Raw genomic sequence first — 23,424 nt, forward strand, 5'->3', positions numbered from 1 at the left:
GTGTGAACATGTAACAAACTGCTGGACTGTTTTAGGAAATAATCGTTTATTTGCTTATTTACAAGAATGGTTTGGACTGTTAAACAGTTGATCAAAATAAGGAACTTTGGGTGGGAAGAGGGGGAAAGATTGGGTAGATGAAGGTTTCAGTTTCTGGGGAAGCTCAGAGCATTGTCTGGGTTTGACCTCGTGACCATCCATTTCCAAGCTTCCTACAATCCAGAGCAGACTCAGGGAGGGGAAATAGAGTGGGAAGAAAGGGCAAACACAGTGGATCACTGATGGATGGAAATGTGGGTCACTTTCTGCCCTTGTGAGAGGAGGTGAGCGTAGTTGTGTAGCGATGGCCTGTCTGCAGGTCCATGGGAGGTTCTTCAGCCTTGTCTACCCCGAGGACCCCCATGCTTGTGATGGCAGGATCCCAGCAGAGTCTCCAGAGCCAACTTTACAAAAACCTGGAAATTATTGCTTCTCTCCCTTCGGCTGTCCTAAGAGGGGACGGAACACAGAAAGATACCTTCAATGCAGACACACAACATGCAAAGTAGACAAGAGACCCTGCTTCTCACATACTGTAGCATTGGGTGGGAAGAATTAGCCAACTATAATTGACTTGGTCCAGCTCTCAATCATTTGGAGAGCAAGGACTGGGTTGAGTTGACTTAAACTTAGAAAATGACAACTCATATACATGAGGCTGTTTAAGACCATCATCCTCCTACCCTCAATCCTAGATTACTCTAATGCTTACCTCCTTGCTTTTTGTTATCATCTCCTTTCTGATCAGCTTTCTTCGGTTGCTCCTTCGGACTCTGAGGTTGCTGAGGAGATTCATTGGGGGGAAATAACTTAGACACTCAAACTTGAATGTTTTAATCTACAATGAATTAGTTCTTGTTCTTACCTTGGTAGCTGATTTCTTGTCAGATTTGTTACCTACAAACGATGAAAGAATGTTGATTTATTAGTCTTTAAAAATAACTCCCCATGATCCAGGAAAAGGGATGGTGCATTTTATTTTCCACCTTAATTGGGGAGGATGGGCTCTTGGTAATGGCATTAAATACAACAAACAGTTTCTCCTCAGCCTCCACTGTAATATTCATATAGTCAATGTATGACTGTAGAGGAGACTGGGCACAAATAACACTTCAACTATTTTAACTTTATTTAACTAGGCAAGTCAGTTAAGAACAAATTCTTAAGGTGCACCACCCTATGGGCCTCCCAATCACAGCCAGATGTGATGCTGCCTGGATTTGTACCAGGTATTGACACCTCTTGCACTGAGATACAGTGTCTTAGACCACTGCGCCACTGGGGAGCCCAACTAGATGGATAGTCCCATATAAAAATAATTTTAAAAAACACAGTATAGCATAGGCAAAAATTCACTACATTATACACTACCTTGAGAAAAGCATTTATAAATGAGAGTGAAAAAATATATATATATATAAAAAAAATAGGCTATAATAAAAAAAATATATAGGCTAACCAAATCATAAAATGTTACTTTACAAATAATACCTTTTGTTCCTGGCATTTTGGCTGCGCTCCAAAGTCTGTGTGTCTTTTACAAAACTCAGTGCTTATGTGGCGTCAAACTCGCTCATTTATGGCTCCGGCTCCTGAATGGTCCAGTCACCAGGGCCCTTTCGGGAAAGAGCGCGGCGAACAAGCAAAGAGCCCCGTCAGCTGCGCGAGAGGGACACCGTCCTTCTGGCCTTTGCTGAGCTCAGGCGAAACGTCTGAATGTGCGACCCAAACTCATAATCCCATCATTGTATGGACAATGCGCTGTAGATCTCATTGTTCTCAAGTTCAACAACAAGAAAGAGTTTTCAACATAGACGATATGTGTGTGTGTTTAAGGGCGTGCGTGAGTTGCGTAAGGTATGAGTTGGCATAATCTCTCTTGCAAGACGTTTTCAAAGCTGATGATTGCCTTAATATATTGTTTTATTTCCAAATGTGATTTCTAAAAGTTTCTAAATTTTGCAACTACATTCAAACTAGGCAGTTGATGTCCTCAACCATGTTTCGTTAAATTATTAATATGCGTGAACATTGGCTAGGTTATTTCCAACAGAGCGACATTACATTGCAACATTTCATTGTTGTTGTTTATCATTATCAGGGACAGTGTATTTCTTTAGGAATACGCCATAGTTGCCATAGTTTCCTGGCTCATCAAAGACGACCATTGACATCGACGGCAAAAAGCTAAGGAAGGAAGGAAGGTGAGCTGTTGCTGACGTTGTCTTCGACGTCTTTATTTACACACGTAATGGAAAATGACGTGGTTTGAATTGCATTTAGAGAATTTAACAAAATCAGTTTGCTAAGTAACATTTGAGGGCTGGGCGACCAATTATCAGACATGGCTGGCAAGGTAGCTAGCTAGCTAGCTAACGCCGTTTGCTTTCTAACTGTCAAAGCTAGCAGGCTCCATCTCTGATGATGGCGTCTGTTGCTAGCTAGCCGACTATGACTTAGTAACTAGCTACCCTCTGAACACATTACACTGCCCAATGCAGGCTTTCTTTGCCACTGTCTTTGAGACATTAATCGCTTGATTAATGCCGATCTAGCTGGCAGTTTTCTGTACCAGCCAATAACTCGGCTGTCTGAACTCTGGAGGCTAAAATTATTAGCCATCATATAGCCTACTCCCCTACCGTTATATAAGTATGTTGTTTATGTGTTTATAGATAGCTGACATCTGCCCTGGTCGTGGCTTCCCCTCTACCTTGACTGTTTGTGGAATGGCTGCAGTTTGGCAGCAGGTGTTGGCAGTGGACGCAAGGTAAGTCTCATTCAATAAACTGGTGCCATGGCATTGGCTGATGGCCTCACAGTACTGATACAAATAAGCTTACTGATACACATCTTGCATTGATTGCTGTCTATACACATCTTGCATTGATTGCTGTCTAGGGCTAGCCTGGATAAATCAGACTGACTGCTGCTGAAACAATGGTGAGTGCAGAAGTCAGTCTGGTTAAACCAGGCTAGCCAAGCACCTTGATTGTAATTGAACTGCTGTTTGTATTAGTGAAAAGTGATACTTGGATAATGAATGACTCCATTTTATATTGAGCTTATACAGCAGTCTGCTGTGCAGGCAAAAAAATCTAAGGAACTGTTTCTCTCTCACTTCCCCCGATCCCTTCCACAGGTACAATGCATACCGCACGCCTACGTTCCCACAGTTCCGCACGCAATACATCCGGCGGCGCAGCCAGCTACTCAGGGAAAACGCCAAGTGTGGCTTTGAGCCGGGGCTGCGCAGGCATTACCTGAGACTGCGCAGCCAGCTGCTGGCCCTGCGCTACGGGCCCCTGTCTGAGCAGAGCAGCTTCAGGGCCAGCAGTGTGCGCAGCTCCCGCACCACACTGGACCGCATGGAGGTTAGACTCAGACTGAGAGCAAGGAGCAGAGGGAAAGAGAGAGACAGACAGACACAAAGACAATAGGCTACTGTCAATACACATTAGGTCAGTTGAGATGGTTGGAGGCAGACAGATGGTGTAACTGACACTAATAAGGATGCGTAGTAGGCACACTAAACTGACCACTTTAGTTGGGAGGAATATATGGATTTCAAAGAGAGGTGGTGAGTTCATATAGGCCTACTTTTGTCTCGGGCAAAGATTATTTGTTTTTTATATGGACTGCAAGTCCCTCACTTACACTCACTACTTATGGTTTTCTATCTCCCTATTTCTCCTTCTCTCCTTCCCTCTTTCTTGACAGGATTTTGAGGAGGACCCCCGTGCTCAGGGGGCTCGTGGTCACCGTCGATCTGTGAGCAGAGGCTCCTACCAGCTACAGGCCCAGATGAACAGGGCAGTCTATGATGAGAGGTAACCCCAGCAACCCCTCACTCAACCCTACTGACCCCATTCATATTTTAGTCTCTGCTTTTGAAACACTGCATTGTTTTTTATCTTTATTAACACAGAATTTCCTTGAGTGATTTGTAATAATTGATTCTCCCTGATTGGAAATGTGGGTGTGCAGGACCCCAGGTGCCTTGGTGCCAACCTCTGTGGCAGAAGCTAGCCGTGCCATGGCTGGGGACACCACTCTGAGCGAGAACTATGCTTTTGCTGGCATGCACCACATATTCGACCAACATGTGGACTCTGCAGGTGAGTGGAAAGTACGGTATGTGATGGCAAGATCGGTGCAAGGAGTGAGTATTTCTGTGTCTTATTCTCATGTTTTGTTGGGTTCCCTCCTTTCTAGTTCCACGGCTGCAATTTGCTAATGATGACAAGCACCTCCTAGCCTGCTGCTCATTGGACGGCACCCTGTCCATCATGATCCTGTCCCCGTCCCCGCCCAGTGTGAAGGTTGTCCTGAAGGGTCATGCAGGTCCCGTCACCGACTTTGCTTGGTCCCTTAGCAATGACGTCATCGTGTCGACATCAAAGGATGGAACACTGCGTATTTGGAACACGGAGGATGGGAGGTGTATCCGTGAGGTCAGAGACCCGGAAGCTAGCGAACTGCTTTGCTGCACCTTCCAGCCCATGAATAACAACCTCACAGTGGTGAGTCATAGTAGAAGTTCAGACAAAGTTACTAACTCATACCCACACAATATCCACACTAGCATATCACTTAGAATACATGGCCAAGGCCAATACATTGCTTTATTCTAAGTGGTGTGCTAGCTGTCCCTACAATGACCAACTCTCTTCCTTACGGCTTTCCTGACCTTTACCAATGCTCACCCTGACTTCTGTTCTGTTCTGTCCTGCCCTGCAGGTAGGGAACAGTAAGCACCTCCTGCAGGTGGTGAACATCTCCACTGGGAAGAAGGTGAAGGGGGGTTCCAGTAAGCTGACGGGACGGGTACTGTCTATGTCCTTTGATGCCCCTGGGAGGATCCTGTGGGCCGGGGACGACAGGGGCAGCGTCTTCTCCTTCCTGTTTGACATGGCCACAGGTATACTGAGGAAAAACATGCCTACTTCTTATGAATAATAATAAATTGTATTAATGAAACCCAAAGTGCTAGGCCACAAGTATGGGGCAGACAAGTGTTGTGTGTGTGACAACTCTGAATTTCAACTCACAGGGAAGCTGACCAAAGCCAAGCGGCTTGTGGTGAGTGAGGGCAGCCCAATCTGCAGCATATCTGCCCGCTCCTGGATCAGCAGAGAGGCTCGAGACCCCTCCTTGCTGATCAACGCCTGTGTCAACAAACTGCTACTCTACAGGTCTGTCAGAGAGAGCCAGAGAGCTACTCCTGCTCCATAATGCTCAAAATGCTTATACATATACTGAACTAAAATATATAAATGCCACATGCAACAATTTCAATGATTTTACTGAGTAACAGTTCACATAAGGAAATCAGTTAATTGAAATTATTTCATTAGGTCCCAATCTATGGATTTCACATGAATGGGCAGGGGCACAGCCATAGATGGGCCTGTGAGGGCATAGGTCCACCCACTTGGGAGCCAGGCCCACCCACTGGGGAGCAAGGCCCAGACAATCAGAATGAGTTTTCTCCACAAAAGGGCTTTAATACAGACATAAATAATCCTCAGTTTCATCAGCAGTCCGGGTAGCTGATCAGACGATCCCGCAGGTGAAAAAGATGGATGTGGAGGTCCTGGGCAGGCGTGGTTACACGTGGTCTGCGGTTGTGAGGCTGGTTGGATGTACTGCAAAATTCTCTAAAACGAAGTTGGAGGCGCTTATGGTAGAGAAATTAACATGAAATTATCTGGCAACAGCTCTGTTGGACATTCCTGCGGTCAGCATGCCAATTGCATGCTCCCTCAACTTGAGACATCTGTGGTATTGTGTTGTGTGACAAAACTGCACATTTTAGAGTAGCCTTTTATTGTCCCCCAGCACAAGGTGCACTTGTGTAATGATCATGCTGTTTAATCAGCTTCTTGATATGCCACACCTGTCAGGTGGATGGATTATCTTGGCAAAGGAGAAATGCTCACTAACGGATGTAAACAAATTTCTGCACAAATTTGAGAGTAATAAGCTTTCTGTGCGTATGGAACATTTCTGGGATATTTGATTTCAGTTCATAAAACATGTGACCAACAATTTACATGTTGCGTTTATATTTTTGTCCAGTATAGCTTGATTAACTACTGTGTCGTGCCCTGGAATGTGTGTATGTTATATCGTTCATGTACTGTGTGCTGTTGATTGAACAAGGAAAGCATGATCCACTCTGCACATTGCATGCTGAGTTAGGTTTGACTGGTTCTCTGTTCCTCTCGTCTTTACAGAGTGGTGGATAATGAAGGCACTCTGCAGCTTAAGAGGAGCTTCCCAATCAAGCACGGCTCCCAGCCCCTTCACAGCATCTTCTGCCCTCTCATGTCCTTCAGACAGGGCGCCTGTGTTGGTATGAGCCCTATAGCCTTACTCAGCCTTACTCTGACTTTCACTCTATCTGCCTACCCCGATGCATTCTTCCTATAACAAAATGTATTGCATGGTTTGTTTTGTTTAGGTATGTTGCATTGAAAGTGGCTAATGCATTGTTGTTCGGGACATTTTTGTAAATTATATTTCCACATTTTTAGCTAGGCTATATGATCACACCGATTAATAGATCTGCTGTTGTATTACTTGTGAAGCACAGCTGAGTGAGCATACATTTTAAATAATTTGCTTTTTATTTTTATTTTACTGGGCTGATGGTGCCTGCATCTGATGGTCTGTCTCAGCGGAGGGAGAGAGCAGCAGACTGAGGGTCCGCCTCTCAACATCCCGCCTCTCTCCCTTTCCTCCACTGACACTGACCAAAAAGGCACATCGTCTTCCAGCTGATGGGAAACTCGAGTCGCACCGCATTATTTCTGCCTCATGCAGAAATTCATGTTACTCCATGGACAGAGAAAGTGAAATGTTCCTCGATATTAATAAAGGCCCAAGCCGCTGATAATAACAACGCAAGCCTATAGATACATTTTCCTACTCATTCAATGGAAGACGGGCTCCCGAGTGGTGTAGCACTCTAAGGTGATACAGCCGATTCCAGGCTGTATCACAACCGGCCGTTATTGGGAGTCCGATAGGGCGACGCACAATTGGCCCAGTGTTACTGCTGGACTGCTTGTTGTAGCGCTGAGTGGAAATAGGAAGAATGTATAATTTTATGGCTTATAAAAGTGTTGAATATGAACTCATACACAAAAACAGCAGCTCTTTGCTGTATTTGTTGACCGTATCTCACTAATCATGGTTTTTAACGTTTTGAAATCTCACAGTATCAACTTTGCTGTAGCTTTCTTTTAAGCCTGCTAGGTTACTGCAGACATGGTAATCTGAACCATCCGATTGGCCAGCGATAGGCCTATAGTGCACTTGATTTGCTCTCTGGGCCCGCCTGGAAGGCAGAGTTTGTACCTTCAGACGCATGACATGGTTCAAAATGGCAACAGTTTGCCTACACGGCGTGCAGTTTAGAGGGAACTTTGGTTATAACAGATTGATTTTCACAAGTATTCTCTCTCTTGTCCCTCTTCCCTATTTTTCTCTTCCATTTCCTCCCCTTTTCTCATCTCTATATCCCAGTGACTGGCAGTGAGGATGCCTGTGTCTACTTCTTCGATGTGGAGCGCAACACTAAGGCCATAGTCAACAAGCTGCAGGGTCACGGTGGCCCAGTGCTGGATGTCAGCTTCAACTGTGACGAGAGCTTACTGGCTTCTGCAGACTCCACTGGCATGGTCATCATCTGGAGGCGGGAGCAGAAGTGACCAACCACCAAAAACGTTCTTCCATGCACTACAAAAAAAAATCAACTACCACTTTGAACCATCCAATCACTAGAATGCTATATACAAGGGGTATCTGTGTTTTTAAGGCTGGGATTTAGTGGTTACTGTGAGTGCGGTCCCCGCGAACGCAGAAATATAGCCTTTTTAAATATAGCCAATAAAGTGCGATCAAATTGAATCCCTACCTAGGTTTTCAACGTGAAAGGGAACACTGCTCCTCGCTGAGGGTCCTGAGAGGTTTGCATGTGTCAAGAGTAGGACCTGTAATAGCGCTAACTACTTATTGTAAAGCATTAATATAGCAAAATGTAATATACAGTAGTATTAAATGACAGCCTTGTTCCTCTAAAGTTTCCCATTTTCCTTCAATCATTCCCATGTTTATTGTTCTACTGTGATGTGCATGGCATTGTATCAAGAACCCATCATAGAAATCAGTACTGACATATTGGAATAACTCGTGTGTGTATATTTAAAAAAAAAAATAATACTTGATAGGAACTCAAAGAACACATTGTTGTGTGTTTGTGAGAATTTGTGTGTTTGTATGTGCCTGTGGTGTCATTTTAATGTAATGGTTGCAAAGAACTATAATATATTTATGATATGCACATACTGAATAAAGTAGCCACTGTACATCTCACAGAGTTGAGTGTTAGTGTTACAATAGAGATAGCCAGCTTGTAGTTTAAAAAAAAAAAGAAGAAATTAGTTCCCTCTGGATCATTCAACCATTACAATGGGGGAAAATAATGGGGAAAGAATAGGGTCTTGGGATGAACCCGAAAATAAGGTGAGATTAACACAGGTTTAGGAGCTCTTACACGTTTTGTTCTATTATATATCAGTTAACGTGACCATTATGAAGCCTGCGTGCTTTTTCTGATTACATAAATGCTTCAAAATTCACAAAAAAATGACGTTCGCTGATTAAGATCTCATGGAACAACACGTTAAAGCGCTCTAAGCCTGTTTTTACAGCAGACCTTATTTTCCGCGTTTATCCTAAAACCCTACAAAAACTACATTTTCCTATAGGCTTTGTCCAAAGAACCATGGCAGAGTTAGTGCCTTCAAAAAAGACGCCATTACTGTTGCTCTGTCGTAAAGTGTCAATGTTTTGGTTTTTCCACACGTGTGCTAGAAGTCTATTGGTCATTTGGGCTGCCTGTCATTCTATAATCAGATCCAACCATTGGCTAGCTAGACTTCCTGGGATTTTGGCGGTGGAGTAAACATGGCGGAAGATTTAAAAGGTAAGGTCACATTCTACAGAAAACGTTGGATTTAGCTTACTTTCCTTCGGTAACAATAGCGGTTCTATGACAATCACGCTTTTTTATTTTTTTAAATACCATATATCGCGGAGTTGATTAGCGAAATGATGATGCACCACAGTTTATGAGATATTTGTCGAATTTAGCCAGCTACTGTAGCTATTTCGCAATCAATGGTCGTAGCTATGCCATGCTGATTGTTTGATTTTCATTGATAAACAATAGTGACTATATCTACTATCACATTTTAAATAGTTAGCAACCTAGCTACTTAACGTTATCCACGTACAGAATGTTGAACATGTTGAAAACTAAATGGAGTTATGATAGTTGTTGATCGATGCGACCACAGTTGTGTTCTTTGTGTAACATTAGCTAACGTTAACTGGCTTGTCACTCACTGCAGGGTGCCAAGTTGTATGTAAAGTGACAACGAGCCAGTTGCAGACACTCTGTCGTCATGAAGGGATTGTGTGCTTGGATCTGGGGGTCAACAGGAAACAAATGCACAACTTCGAAGTGGAGTACCTGTGTGACTACAAGAGGACACTTGTTCCTGGTAGGAAGACAGCCAATGCCACAGGAGTACCAAAGGTTAGAACAAGTTCTAGCTAAACTTTGGATTGATTTTGGTAGCTATATATTCAGTTGATCCAGCTTGCAGTGCTATACTCTGACGGACATCACAGGCAACATGAACTTGTTCTTTTCAGTTCTTAACTGATGTGGTGCTGTCACTGAAAGCATCCATCTGTACTTGAGAGAGAGAACTGCTCCCCTGCTCCAACCTCCAACCTGTATGTTTATGTGTGTCTTTCGGAGGGGTTGGGGAAAGCCGGAAGTCACATTTCTGTTGGCCTTGTGTACAATTGGACGTCTAAAGTGATCTTTGGCGATGTCTACCTTGTCATAGGGGCGCCAGAGTTCAGTATGACTTCTTTCAACTGCTGTTTTTCTTCCTAGGAGCGAGAGTTCTACTTGGTTAAATGGAAGGGTTACCCAGATCACATGAACACATGGGAGCCGAGGAAAAACCTGCGGTGTGTGGAGCTCCTACGTCAGTTCTGGGACGATGTCTTCCTGGAGCTGCAGAGACAGAAAAAGACCGTAGTCCCCAACCGGTTTGAAACAGAGCTGTCCTCTTACCTGGAGCAGAGGGCCAGGCATAGGCAGAGCCTGCAGAGGTGGGAGGCCCAGATCAACCGTGTCGGAGGCCTCACCAAACGCATCCTGGTCCGCAACTGTGTGGACCTGGAGGGCCCTCCGAATAACTTCACCTACATCAACAACTACAAGGTGTGCAAGGGCTTGTATATCACCAGTACTTTGTACCAATGACATGTTTCAACTGTAGTGATGTCGCCCTCTTTATCCCTGCGGTATTATGCATCAGCAATACAGTACAAATCTAAAAATGTACGCTACTGGTCAAAAGTTTTAGAACACATACTCATTCAAGGGTTTTAATTTATTTTTACTATTTTCTACATTGTAGAATAATAGTGAGGACATCAAAACTATGCAATAACACATGGAATCATGTAGTAACCAAAAAAGTGTTTATATTTTATATTTGAGATTCTTTAAATAGCCCCCCTTTGCCTTAATGACGACTTTGCACACTCTTGGCATTCTCTCAACCAGCTTCATGAGGTAGTCACGTGGAATGGATTTCAATTAACAGGTGTGCTTTCTTAAGTTAATTTGTAGATTTTCTTTCCTTAATGTGTTTGAGCCAATCAGTTGTGTTGTGACAAGGTAGGGGGTGGTATACAGAAGATAGGCCTATTTGGTTAAAGACCAAGTCCATATTATGGCAAGAACAGCTCAAATAAGCAAAGAGAAACGACAGTCCATCATTACTTTAAGACATGAAGGTCAGTCAATCCGGAAAATGTCAAGAACTTTGAAAGTTTCTTCATGTGCAGTCGCAAAAAACATCACGCGCTGTGATGAAACTGGCTCTCGTGAAGATCGCCACAGGAATGGAAGACCCAGAGTTACCTCTGCTGCAGAGGATAAGTTCATTAGTTACCAGCCTCAGAAATTGCAGCCCAAATAAATGCTTCACAGATTTCAAGTAACAGACACATCCAACATCAACTGTTCAGAGGAGACAGTGTGAATCAGGCCTTCGTGGTCAAATTGCTGCAAAGAAACCACTACTAAAGGACACCAATAATAAGAAGAGACTTGCTTGGGCCAACAAACATGAGCAATGGACATTAGACTGGTGGAAATGTTGTTATTTGGTCTGGAGTCCAAATTTGAGAGTTTTGGTTCCAACTGCCGTGTCTTTGTGAGACGCGGTGTGGGTGAACGGATGATCTCCGCATGTGTGGTTCCCACCGTGAAGCATGGAGGAGGAGGTGTGGGGGTGCTTTGCTGGTGACACTGATTTATTTAGAATTCAAGGCACTCTTAACCAGCATGGCTACCACAGCATTCTGCAGCGATACGCAATCCCATCTGGTTTGCACTTAGTCCCACTATCATTTGTTTTTCAACAGGACAATGACCCAACACACCTCCAGGCAGTGTAAGGGCTATTTGACCAAGAAGGAAATTGATGGCGTGCTGTATCAGATGACCTGGCCTCCACAATCCCCCGTTCTGAACCAAATTGAGATGGTTTGGGATTAGTTGGACCGCAGAGGGAAGGAAAATCAGCCAACAAGTGCTCAGCATATGTGGGAACTCCTTCAAGACTTTTGGAAATGCATTCCAGGTGAAGCTTGTTGAGAGAATTCCAAGAGTGTGCAAAGCTGTCATCAAGGCAAATGATGGCTATTTGAAGAATCTAAAATATATTTTGATTTTTACACTTTTTGGTTACTACATGATTCCATATGTGTTATTTCATAGTTTAAATGTCTTCACTATTATTCTATAATGTAGAAAATAGTTTTAAATAAAGAAAAACCCTTGAATGAGTATGTGTTCCAAAACTTTTGCCTAGTAGTGTATATAGAAATCAAAGCCTTTCTCCTAGGTGGGTGAGGGCATTTCGATGACGACAATGGCAGTGGGGTGCGAGTGCACCAACTGTTTGGAGAACCCTGTGGGTGGTTGCTGCCCAGGAGTATCGGGACATGGCTTTGCCTACAACGAGTGTGGGCAGGTGAAGGTTAAGCCTGGGGAGCCCATCTATGAGTGCAACAATATGTGTCGCTGTGGACCAGACTGCCCCAACAGAGTGGTACAGAGAGGGATCCAGCATACCCTCTGCATCTTCAAAACAGACAACGGGCGGGGGTGGGGAGTACGGACCTCTGAGCGTATCAGAAGGCATTCCTTCGTCATGGAGTATGTTGGAGAGGTAAAAAAGACTTTCATTATAGAGACCACATATTTGGTGCTCGGTTTCTATTATCACCAGCAGCTGTAACATTTAACAAGCGAACATCAACATACTAACTTGTGGATTTCATCTCATGCAGGACTTGGTGTATCCTGGCTGTGTTATAGTGTATGGTGGTTCTCTCTTGTGATTGGCTGTGCTGTGTTCCATCCAGATCATCACTACAGAGGAGGCAGAGAGGCGGGGTCAGGTCTATGACAGACAGGGAGCAACGTACCTGTTTGACCTGGACTATGTGGAGGATGAGTACACCATTGATGCTGCTCACTATGGAAATGTATCCCACTTTGTCAACCACAGTGTGAGTAGTTGAAGTTACATTTATTGCGGTTTGTAGGCACAAGTACATAGGCTACATTGGAATTTCTCTGTGATAAGGCTATGTTTGAGTGTCCTAAAATAAAAAATAATCTTCACCTTTCCTACCTCTATCCCACAGTGCAACCCTAACCTGCAGGTGTATAACGTATTCATAGACAACCTGGATGAGCGACTGCCACGCCTGGCTTTCTTCTCAAACCGTGGTATCAGCGCTGGGGAGGAGCTCACCTTCGACTACAATATGCAGAGTAGGTTTTATCTGATATATCATATCCACAGATCCTAAGATCACTGAAATTAAAGATATGGAAATACAGTAAACTGCATTTTCGAGAGGATACAAAATGGAGTAGGAATTCATATGCCTGATATAGACTAAGGACCACCCATTTAGGTCATAGAGCAACCTGTTTCAAGATAAAACAATCTATAATTTGGTCTGTTTTCTGTTCTCTTTCTAGTTGATCCAATAGATGTGGAGAGTACAAAGATGGACTCCAATTTCAGCATGACTAGATCACCCAAAAAGGCTTCTCTCATAACTGGATCACCCAAGAAGCTTCACATGACTGGATCACCCAAAAAAGCTCCTCTCATGATTGGATCACCCAAAAAGGATCCCCTCATGATTGGATCACCCAAAAAGGATCCCCTCATGATTGGATCACCCAAAAAGGATCCCCTCATGATTGGATCACCCAAAAAGGATCCCCTCATGATTGGGTCACCCAAAAAGGATCCCCTCATGATTGGGTCACCCAAAAAGGATCCCCTCATGATTGGGTCACCCAAAAAGGATCCTCTCATTATTGGGTCACCCAAAAAGCGAGCGCGCATGGAGTGCAAGTGTGGGACAGACAATTGCAGGGGGTACTTGTTTTAGGGGTACTTGTTTTAGGGGTACTTGTTTTAGGGTTGCAGCAAGGACAAATTTATACATTTTACTTTTCCAGGATTGTCATCATGACAATTCAACTTTATTTCTGTCATTTTAAATGTATACTATGGTGTCTGTGAATATTTTTCCCTATTTGATCATCAACTATTCATTAGTGTTTGGGGCATCATGTTTTTCCCACTTCTATTCTGGTTAGAGTCAGTTTGCGCTGTTCTGTGACGGGAGTCATACACAGCGTTATACGAGAACTTCAGTTTCTTGGCAATTTCTCGCATGGAATAGCCTTTATTTCTCAGAACAAGAATAGACTGACGAGTTTCAGAAGAAAGGTATTTGTTTCTGGCCATTTTGAGCCTGTAATCGAACCCACAAGTGCTGATGCTCCAGATACTCAACTAGTCTAAAGAAGGCCAGTTTTCTTGCTTCTTTAATCAGGACAACCATTTTCAGCTGCGATAACATAATTGAAAAAGGGTTTTCTAATGATCAATTATCATTTTGAAAGACTAACTTGGATTAGCTAACACAACGTGCCATTGGAACACAGGAGTGATGGTTGCTGATAATGGGCCTCTGTACACCTATGTAGATATTCCATTAAAAATCAGCCGTTTCCAGCTACAATAGTCATTTACAACATTAACAATGTCTACACTGTGTTTCTGATCAATTTGATGTTATTTTAATGGACAAAATGTGCATTTCTTTCAAAAACAAGGACATTTCTAAGTGACCCCAAACTTTTTTGAACGGTAGTGTGTATATAGCAATGCATACATGCTGAATAACTACTCTTCCTTTTCATGTAATCATGTGTTGCACAACGCTGGCATGTGTGAAAGTTAAAAAGGTGTGTTCTACGGCTTCTTAGGAAAAGGAGCCATTGATAGAGTTTGGAAAGTGCTTTGTTGTGACTGGGTTGCAATAAGCTGGCAAGGCATCAATTACACGCTGTAGGCCCGTCACTCACTGTATAAGGTCTCAGTCATTGGTGGATGGAGCTACCGCCCCTCATAAACTTTGCAATATGTTACAACGGCCACATTCCAATTATCTACCCTTCTCCTGAAGTATACACTAGTACGATCCCCCTCATGGTGTCAGTAATATGGAGAAAACTCCCTCCAGCCATGCTTAGATCAATCCAATGTTTTTAAATGCAAGAGGGGGAGTGAATGAGTGCACACTTCTGGATAAGTGTAGAGAATCAGAATACAGCCATAGACTGATGGAATTGTCGAAACTCTTCCCAGTGTGAGTTCCAATCATGTAATTTGACCAGATATTCCGTAAACGATGTCATTCAGTTGCCAAAGCTACACTGTATATTGAGCATGCTACTTATCTTGGTCCAGATCTTTCTGTAAATAAATGTCCTTTTATTTTTAAGACTAAAACTAGCTAAATTAATATTTTATTATACCCACTGAATGTTGAGCTCAAGTTGTTTTTCTTTCTTTAATTGCTAAGGATATGGGTCCTATTGAAACTTGAAGTCAGCACTCAGAAGCCAGATCAAAATGCATCAAAAGTAGACTTTATTGGTGAGTGGAAAAACAACTGCCACTTCAAATGCTGTACAAGAGAATATATTAGAAAAGAATGCCAGGCTCCCAATCTTCAACCCCAGTTCACGTCTGTTTGTTTTTTAATGTCCAAATATGATTTGTTAACTTCAGTCTGGGAACCATGAAAAATGACACTGTTGATGTTGGAATGTTATTTTGTTCTCTGCATTTAGAAACACGATCTCCTTGAACAAGGGAATGTTCAGACATTTAATAAGGATCCGCCCCTTCTCCCCCCCCCCCAATTTTCGCCTAAAATGACATACCCAAATCTAACTGCCTGTAACTCAGGACCTGAAGCAAGGATATGCATATTCTTGATACTTTTTGAAAGGAAACACTTTGAAGTTTGTGGAAATGTGAAATGAATGTAGGAGACTATAAGTCTCTAAATAACTATAACTAAGGAGACTTGTAAGATAATACAAAGAAAAAAACATGCTTTTTTTGTATTTTGTTTGTACCATCATTTTTGAAATGCAAGAGAAAGGCATAATGTATTATTCCAGCCCAGCTGCAATTTAGATTTTGGCCACTAGATGGCAGCAGTGAATGTGCAAAGTTTTAGACTGATCCAATGAACCATTGCATTTATTTTCGAAATTTTGTATCAAGACTGCCCAAATGTGCCTAATTGGTTTATTAATACATTTTCAAGTTCATAACTGTGCACTCTCCTCAAACAATAGCATGGTATTCTTTCACTGTAATAGCTACTGTAAGTTGGACAGTGCAGTTAGATTAACAAGAATTTAAGCTTTCTGTCCATATCAGATATGTCCTGGGAAATAATCTTGTTACTTACAACCTTATGCTAATTGCATTAGCCTACATTAGCTCAACCGTCCTGCGGGGGACCCGCCGATCCTGTAGAGGTTTAAAGTCAGAAATAATTAACACTGAATTTCAAACATTCCCTGATGGTAAAATAAACTACAAAATCATATGGATCTTGTTACAATGCACATGAGATTTTTTCCAGTCTAGACTGCAGTTGATCATAACCTACACTGAGTGTACAAAACATATCATGGAAAGAGCAGGTTTTCCTAAACTGACCAGGTGAATCCAGGTGAAAGCTATGATCCCTTATTGATATCACTTGTTAAATCCTATTCAGTCAATGTAGATGAAGTGGTAGAGACAGGTTAAAGAAGGATTTTTAAGCCTTGAGACAATTGAGACCTCGATTGTGTATGTGTGCCATTCAGAGGGGGAAAAAAGATTTGAAGTGCCTTTGAACGGGGTATGGTAGTAAGTGCCAGGCGCACCCGTTTGTGTGTGTCAAGAACTGCAACACTTCTGTTTTTTTTTTTTTATGGTCAACAGATTCCCGTGTGTATCAAGAATGGTCCACCACCCAAAGGACATCCAGCCAACTTGACACAACTGTGGAAAGCATTGGAGTCAACATTGGCACGCATACCGGTGGAACACTTTCGACACCTTGTTGAGTCCATGCCCTGACAAATTGAAGCTGTTCTGAGGGTAATATGGGGGAGTGCAACTCAATTTTAGGAAAGAGTTCCTAATGTTTTGTACACAGTATATCCTGCTATTTATGGTGACGTTGCAATCCCCTCTATTGAACTAAAGAAAATCAGTTTTAACATCATTTTAATGAGATAATCTACTGAGAATGTTCATTACTAAGTATTACTACAAACCTGCTTCTCATACTGCACATGTCCACACACACATCATCTGCACATTACATATGAAACAAAGTCATAATACATTTGCAAAAATAGTAGCTTCTGATAAACATTCTCTTTACAAAAAAAAGGTCAGATAGGCATTTCTGTATGATACAAACAAAACACCCCCATCGCACGATAGTGCATCATGTGATGGTGAACACAAACAGCTCATGGCGGTGCAGCTGTTGGTGTTGTCTAGTCCTGCTGTAGGTGGGCAGGTGGGCCCTCAGCACTTTCCTCAAGTCCTCATTGAGCAGAAGGCAGAAGATAGGGTTGACTCCTGCTTGGGCGAAGCTCATCCACACTGTGATAGAGAGGTACCTGTGAGGGATGGAGCAGGACTTGACAAACACCCTCCAGAAACAGGCCACTATGTAGGGAGCCCAGAGCACCAGGAAGAGCAGGGTGATGATGTAGAACATCCTGCCTAGCCTCCTCTCAGATCTGACCTCCTCCATGCCCAGCAGGCACCGGTGCTGCTGGTTGTGCAAAGTCTGCCTGATGCCCAGCAGGGTGGGGGGCATTGGGCCTCGGCCAAAGCCTGCGATCCAGTTGGCTGCTGCCTGACCCGTGGCACCCGGGCCGTGGAAGGTCCAGTTCTGGCTGATGGCCGGCACAAGCTGGACAGGCTTCATCTTGCGGTGCTTGTATTCAAACAGCAGGAGTTTGGCGTAGAACCCGTGAGTGGCCAGGACCACGACGGCCAGCATGAGCATGAAGCCCAGAGTGTCATTGGTCTTAAGGTAGCGATGCTCGAAAATGCACTGGTCCTCGTCTTGGATGAACTTGTACGTCCCCACGTCAAAGACAGGCGGAGACGCCATGGCAATGGCCAAAGTCCAGACCATGCAGATGATGGCAGCGCAGGTCCAGACCGTCATGCGTTTGGCGTAGAAGCGGTGGTGGGCGATGGCCAGGTAGCGGGTCACAGCCACACAGAACAGCATGAAGGCAGCATGAAAACAGAAGAGCACAGCTAGGAAGGCCACCAGCTTGCAGCTGAAGGCACTGTAGGTCCATGCCGAGCTGTTGTGGACAGACACCAGGACGAAGGGGAAGCAGGCAGCAGAACGGATGACATCAGCTAGGCAAAGGTCCAGCAGGAAGAAATAGGGGGCCTTGTGAAAGGCTCGGTCTTGGAGGACCAACAGAGACACCAGCAGGTTGCCTGCTAGGCTGACACAGAGGATCAGGCCCAGGAACACCAACTTGACATAGGTGGACACAGCCGCAGCTGAGATTCCTTCACTGCTGCTGCTGGTGCTGCTAATGCTACTGGCCCTCTGTGAGGCCAACACTGCCAGCAGGCTCCCTGGGCCATCAATGCCAAAGATCTGGGTCTGGTTAGACATGCCTTCAACTCTATGATTCTAGGGGTAGGGGTGCTAGGGTGATTCTACCCCCTCTCTCTCTCTCTCTCGGACCGACGCCACTCTTCCACCTTTGGCACGGCAGCCCCCCTATCGTCCGTCCTGGGGTTTTCTCCCTTTGTCCCGCCTCTTACAGAGATATGTGAGGATCCATTCTACATAACAGGCTCATTTGTCTCCATTACATTTAGCATCTGTGAACAAAGAAACAGAAGACAGTGCATTGACACGAACTCCAGGAGGACATAGCTAGCATATTAATACATTTACCAGAGAGCAATCATCTGTAAAACAGGCAGCCTTGGCTCATACCTTTGTCAGACCGATTTGGATCCATAAAAACAACAAAGAAAACTAAAACATGGCTTCCAGAAACATGTGTTGGGCAACAGTGAGGATATCTCTACCTTCCTGTCTTTCTATTGCTGGGATCAAATCAGCAGTTCTCCAGCATGCCAGCTCCTTGGCTCTCTCAATAATTACCTTGCCCGTTGCTAAGATACAACAGCTTACATACTTTGTTCAGGAGTGTAGGTGTTTGAGTGCATGCATGGGGGTGTATAGGGGATGGAGCAGAGGACAATCAATCAGGTACAATAAGACAGACAGCAATAGAGCAACTAATTCACATTCTAAATGTGAAAATAGTGTTTGTGCCAAAAAATGGTACTCAAAATTCATTGTCTGTGATTAAAAAGACACTGTAAAATGGAAATAAAGTTACCATTTGGGCCTACAGCTGAACAAAGGAGTTGTGGGTCTATGAGTATATCTGAGAGTGATTGATTAACCTGTTGACTTGATAGAATATAAACGATTCCCTAATATTTGAATACATAGGCCATGAACAATGTAGGCCTAAACGTAATAACGATATAGCAAGAAAATGTCTACATTGCATGCAGGGCATTGAAGAGGAAACGAGATTATTTTCTGCACATTAGAATACCATAACCCAAACATGTTGTAACTTAATTGTAGAAGCCGCAGGTACAATAAAGAAATCTAAGTAACTGACCTTCGGGAATTCATTGTTGTGCCCAGCACTCAAACATTTAGCACCATGGACAGCGCCACAGCAGCGCGAACTAAAACAAAGGACTGAACGCAGATTTATCAGCACCACTGCCACTGAACAGCGCCGCGCCCAGGCAACTCATATAACGATAAGGACGCACCTGTTGTTGGAGCTGGGTCTGCAGGGAGGCCTAAATAAATGAAAGATTATTGCAATACTGCTCTCATCCCAAATAAGACTGGATTTATGCAATCTGAATCATAGGCCTTGCTACTAATGACTAGCTTTGATAAGAAACAGATTTCTGCATGAACTCAAATCACTTCATCAATGCGTTGACTTTGTATATGTTTTAAGTAATGCCCTGTGAGCATCCAGCATGGGAAAGAGATATAAACAGGTGGATCATCATGTTCCATTTGGTCATTTGATTCATATACAGAAACAACTTACCTTCGATTTCTGGGATTTGTAAAGATGCGGGAAACCTCAGTCAGAGAGGCGGCACTGACACTGATATTAACACGTTCTTCAGTCAATATCGAAACCACCACATTCAACATAGGCTACGTCTGTCCTCTGAGCGATAATACAATTTGGCCACAGGTAGCCTAATGTTCACTGAGCGTCTTAAACATAAGTTTCACACAGACAAAGGATGTGTCCAATTTTCGTGTCCATCATTTCATGTAATTTGCACGATCCTCGGATGTATTGTCATGTCGGAGGTAAATATAGAGTCTAAAGACAATTTAGGAGAGGTTACAGCACGTAGGCGGCTAGCTTCTATGTAGCCTGCAATACAATCTATCTTCCTCTATATCGTCAGATCTAAGATTTTCATAGCGGTGAAATATCGACGTTCCCTTGACGGACGTCTTGACGCTCCTTGTTTATGCATTTCCATCCATCCGTCTTCAAAATAACCTCGACGAATCTCTATTTTCATTATTTAGAAGTGAACGCTGTGCATTTATTAACCCCGTCATTTGTAGCCAGTCTGTTTTTGTTGTCAGGTGAAGGTCCACATTGCATTTGTCTGCCTAATTCTAGCGGACCGCATTTGATTTGGCATATTGAAAATGATAATTATTGGAATTCCTATCGCATTACGGTCAAACTAAAAAAGGTTGAGTATTTAAATTAATGATTTTAAAGTAATCCCAATTAATTAAATGGCTGCTTGTGTGGATGCTGCTCGCCTATTCGCGGAGTTCGTCGGTTCTATTCGTAGGGCAGAGTCAGAGAGAGAGAGAGTCAGAGAGAGAGAGAGAGAGTCAGAGAGAGAGTCAGAGAGAGAGTCAGAGAGAGAGAGAGAGAGAGTCAGAGAGAGAGAGAGAGAGAGAGTGTCAGAGAGAGAGTCAGAGAGAGAGAGTCAGAGAGAGAGAGAGAGTCAGAGAGAGAGAGAGTCAGAGAGAGAGTCAGAGAGAGAGTCAGAGAGCGTCAGAGTCATAACTAAATATATGAAATGCAAAGCGATAAATTCAACATCATATAAATAAACACCTGAAAAATGTGATTAATGCATGCTTGGTATTTCTTGGATGGGGGGCTAATCCCTATCAAATCATGATTTTCCCTTGTACAATGCCTTCGGAAAGTATGCAAACCCATTGACTTTTTCCACATTTTGTTATGATACAGCCTTATTCTAAAATTGATGAAATAAAACAATTTCCTTAGTAATCTACACACAATTCAGCATAATGACATTGCGAAAACAGTTTTTTGGAAATATTTGCAAATGTATTACAAACAAAAAACAGAAATACCTTATTTTCATAAGAATTCAGACCTTTTGCTATGAGGCTCGAAACTGAGCTCATGTGCATCTTGTTTCCATTGATCATCCTTGAGATGTTTCTATAACTTGATTGGAGTCTGCCTGTCGTAAATTCAATTGATTGGACATGATTTGTAAAGGCACACACCTGTCTATATAAGGTCCCACAGTGACAGTGCATGTTAGAGCAAAAACCAAGTCATGAGGTCAAAGGGATTGTCTGTAGAGCTCAGAGACAGGATTGTGTCGAGGCACATATCTGTGGAAGGCTACCAAAACATTTCTGCAGCCCAGCAAACTGAGAAATCGGGGGAGAAGGGCCTTGGTCAGGGAGGGGACCAAGAACCCGATGGTCACTCTGACAGAGCTCTAGAGTTCCTCTGTGGAGATGGGAGAACCTTCCAGAAGGACAACCATCTCAGCAGCACTCCACCAATTAGGCGTTTATGATAGTGGCAAGACAGAAGCCACTTTCTGGAGTTTGCCAAAAGGCACCCAAAAACTCTCAGACTATGAGAAACAAGATTATCTGGTCTGATGAAACCAAGATTGAACTCCTTGGCCTGAATGCCAAGCGTCACGTCTGGAGGAAACCTGGCACCATCCCTACGGTGAAGCATAGGTGGCAGCATCATGCTGTGGGGAAGTTTTTCAGTGGTAGGGACTGGGAGACTGGTCAGGATCGAGGCGAAGATGAACGGAGCAAAGTACAGAGAGATTCTTGATGAAAACCTGCTCCAGAGCGCTCAGGACCTCAGACTGGGGTGAAGGTTCACCTTCCAACAGGGCTATGACCCTAAGCACACAGCCAAGACAGCGCAGGAGTGGCTTCAGGATAAGTCTCTGAATATCCTTGAGTAGCCCAGCCAGAGCCCGGACTTGAACCTGATTGAACATCTCTGGAGAGATCTGAAAATAGCTGTGCAGCAACACTCCCCATCCAACCTGACAGAGCTTGAGAGGATGTGCAGAGAAGAATGGGAGAAACTCCCCAAATACAGGTGTGCCAAGCTTGTGGCATCATACCCAAGAAGACTCCCTGGCTGTATTCGCTGCCAAAGGTGCTTCAACAAAGTACTGAGTAAAGGGTCTGAATACTTATGTAAATATGATATTTCAGTTTTTTATATTTTAGAAATGTGCAAACATTTCTAAAAAACAGTTTTTTCTTTGTCATTATGGGGTATTGTGTGTAGATTGATGAGGGGGAAAAAAACTATTTAATACATTTTAGACTAAGGCTTTAATGTAACAAAAAATTAGAAAAAGTCAAGGGGTCTGACTACTTTTCGAAGGCACTGTATGTGTGAAAGATCAAACGTCAGGACTTCGGAGTGGAAATACATTGTGACCATAATCAATACCGAACAACCTATGTGTCATAGAAACTGTTACAAGGCCCAACAGTGATTATAAAACACCTCTATAAGAGTTGCTTTATTACAATTAAAATATATTAAAGGTTAGATATTTTATAGCTATACAAAAATACTGTATGTTATCAAGCCAAAAAGGGACAAGACTGCCATCACTTTTGTCTGTGTAGTCAACAACAACATTCGCTGGGGGGCTACCCTGGCAAATGATCGGCCTTTAAAGACTGATCTCAGTTTATAATAGCGGCTCTGGGCTCTGTAGCATGACACCGTGACTTCACTGCAATGCATGACCTTTTCAGTAATTTCAGCAGCTCATGTTGCCTGGGGATATTTCCATTTGATCCAGGCCCGAGACACTCTGTGATCACCCTCTGTACTAGCTGGCCAATCAGCTAGCGCAGGGTACCCCAACTGAATTTTGCCCGCTGGTGATTTTACTTTGTTCCCCAATTATTCTGAGAAAAACATTATATTCATATATTTTTCTTGTGAATTTTCAGTTGGACACAAAACACTGTAAAAACACCTGGAAATCCAAGTGATTTTAATTTAGGAAATCTGTTCCCAAGTATTCCCACGCATGTGATCATATACAAATGTAAGCAAGGTTTGAAATTACTATGAATTAGTCCAATTTTATATCTGTTTGGGCTTCAATTGCGGTCAATTTGCAGTCTACAAATGACTTGTCATTATGTTCCGTCCCCCTGACCATACGTTCAAGGAAAACCAGCCCACGGCTGAATCTAGATCATGATCCCTGAGCTAGAGGCTAATAAAACATACTATTGTTAAACTATAGTCTTATACTATATCAAAAAGTGTCTTTAACGTTTGTCACATAACTTTATGCGTGGTAGATTTTTATCAGTAGTAATTTGTCTTGTGACTGTGGATGGAAATGGCTTACCTCAAAATGAGTACAGGTGTGATTTTGTTATATCAGTATTTAGAATCATATTAATTAGAAC

The 23,424-nt window shown here is 43.2% G+C and overlaps 3 protein-coding genes and 1 long non-coding RNA gene across 10 annotated transcripts; 2 read left to right on the forward strand and 2 right to left on the reverse strand.

Annotated features, from left to right (window-relative positions):
• Positions 1 to 27: 27 nt before the first annotated feature.
• Positions 28 to 1,630, reverse strand: LOC115165746 (uncharacterized). The gene is made up of 4 exons (XR_003870232.1): positions 1,531 to 1,630; positions 905 to 936; positions 752 to 821; positions 28 to 488 (listed from the first exon to the last, which is right to left on the reverse strand). It is a non-coding gene; the product is annotated as an uncharacterized LOC115165746 (long non-coding RNA).
• Positions 1,631 to 1,714: 84 nt separating this feature from the next.
• Positions 1,715 to 8,421, forward strand: LOC115165744 (WD repeat-containing protein 13). Of its 2 annotated transcripts, XM_029719076.1 has the most exons (11): positions 1,715 to 1,896; positions 2,141 to 2,243; positions 2,715 to 2,809; positions 3,182 to 3,413; positions 3,760 to 3,869; positions 4,027 to 4,157; positions 4,255 to 4,562; positions 4,780 to 4,960; positions 5,093 to 5,234; positions 6,279 to 6,397; positions 7,573 to 8,421. In XM_029719076.1, exons 3-11 carry the CDS (start codon positions 2,769 to 2,771, stop codon positions 7,755 to 7,757), a joined length of 1,449 nt encoding a protein of 482 aa, XP_029574936.1. In that variant the 5' UTR covers positions 1,715 to 1,896; positions 2,141 to 2,243; positions 2,715 to 2,768; the 3' UTR covers positions 7,758 to 8,421. The 2 variants fall into 2 exon arrangements, with proteins under 2 accessions (XP_029574936.1, XP_029574937.1); XM_029719077.1 differs by lacking the exon at positions 1,715 to 1,896 and having other exon boundaries at positions 1,907 to 2,239.
• A 409-nt stretch (positions 8,422 to 8,830) lies between these two features.
• Positions 8,831 to 13,957, forward strand: LOC115165747 (histone-lysine N-methyltransferase SUV39H1). Of its 3 annotated transcripts, none has more exons than XM_029719085.1 (7): positions 8,831 to 9,034; positions 9,462 to 9,614; positions 10,019 to 10,351; positions 12,048 to 12,374; positions 12,571 to 12,717; positions 12,856 to 12,985; positions 13,199 to 13,957. In XM_029719085.1, the coding sequence occupies exons 2-7, from the start codon at positions 9,516 to 9,518 to the stop codon at positions 13,618 to 13,620; spliced, it is 1,458 nt and encodes a 485-aa protein (XP_029574945.1). In that variant the 5' UTR covers positions 8,831 to 9,034; positions 9,462 to 9,515; the 3' UTR covers positions 13,621 to 13,957. The 3 variants fall into 3 exon arrangements, with proteins under 3 accessions (XP_029574945.1, XP_029574944.1, XP_029574946.1); XM_029719084.1 differs by having other exon boundaries at positions 8,832 to 9,034; positions 9,462 to 9,649; XM_029719086.1 differs by lacking the exon at positions 8,831 to 9,034 and having other exon boundaries at positions 9,449 to 9,614.
• A 2,848-nt stretch (positions 13,958 to 16,805) lies between these two features.
• Positions 16,806 to 20,215, reverse strand: LOC115165749 (probable G-protein coupled receptor 173). Of its 4 annotated transcripts, none has more exons than XM_029719089.1 (3): positions 19,745 to 20,215; positions 19,452 to 19,481; positions 16,806 to 18,467 (listed from the first exon to the last, which is right to left on the reverse strand). In XM_029719089.1, exon 3 carries the CDS (start codon positions 18,253 to 18,255, stop codon positions 17,047 to 17,049), a length of 1,209 nt encoding a protein of 402 aa, XP_029574949.1. In that variant the 5' UTR covers positions 18,256 to 18,467; positions 19,452 to 19,481; positions 19,745 to 20,215; the 3' UTR covers positions 16,806 to 17,046. The 4 variants fall into 4 exon arrangements, with proteins under 4 accessions (XP_029574949.1, XP_029574947.1, XP_029574948.1 ...); XM_029719087.1 differs by having other exon boundaries at positions 19,292 to 19,481; XM_029719088.1 differs by lacking the exon at positions 19,452 to 19,481.
• Between the last annotated feature and the right edge of the window lie 3,209 nt (positions 20,216 to 23,424).

This window comes from Salmo trutta, chromosome 28 (genome assembly GCF_901001165.1).
Source record: "Salmo trutta chromosome 28, fSalTru1.1, whole genome shotgun sequence".
In the NCBI taxonomy this organism is placed as follows: Eukaryota; Metazoa; Chordata; class Actinopteri; order Salmoniformes; family Salmonidae; genus Salmo; species Salmo trutta.

Bases quoted from the DNA above. Each gene is read 5' to 3' on its own strand.
- LOC115165744 (XM_029719076.1), top strand. From the start codon at position 2,769: ATGGCTGCAGTTTGGCAGCAGGTGTTGGCAGTGGACGCAAG. The intron at 4,961-5,092 runs GTATACTGAGGA...TTCAACTCACAG, and splicing joins CCTGTTTGACATGGCCACAG to GGAAGCTGACCAAAGCCAAG. The intron at 6,398-7,572 runs GTATGAGCCCTA...TCTATATCCCAG, and splicing joins CAGACAGGGCGCCTGTGTTG to TGACTGGCAGTGAGGATGCC.
- LOC115165747 (XM_029719084.1), top strand. The intron at 12,718-12,855 runs GTGAGTAGTTGA...TCTATCCCACAG, and splicing joins CCCACTTTGTCAACCACAGT to TGCAACCCTAACCTGCAGGT. The intron at 12,986-13,198 runs GTAGGTTTTATC...TTCTCTTTCTAG, and splicing joins CTTCGACTACAATATGCAGA to TTGATCCAATAGATGTGGAG.
- LOC115165749 (XM_029719088.1), bottom strand. From the start codon at position 18,255: ATGTCTAACCAGACCCAGATCTTTGGCATTGATGGCCCAGGGAGCCTG.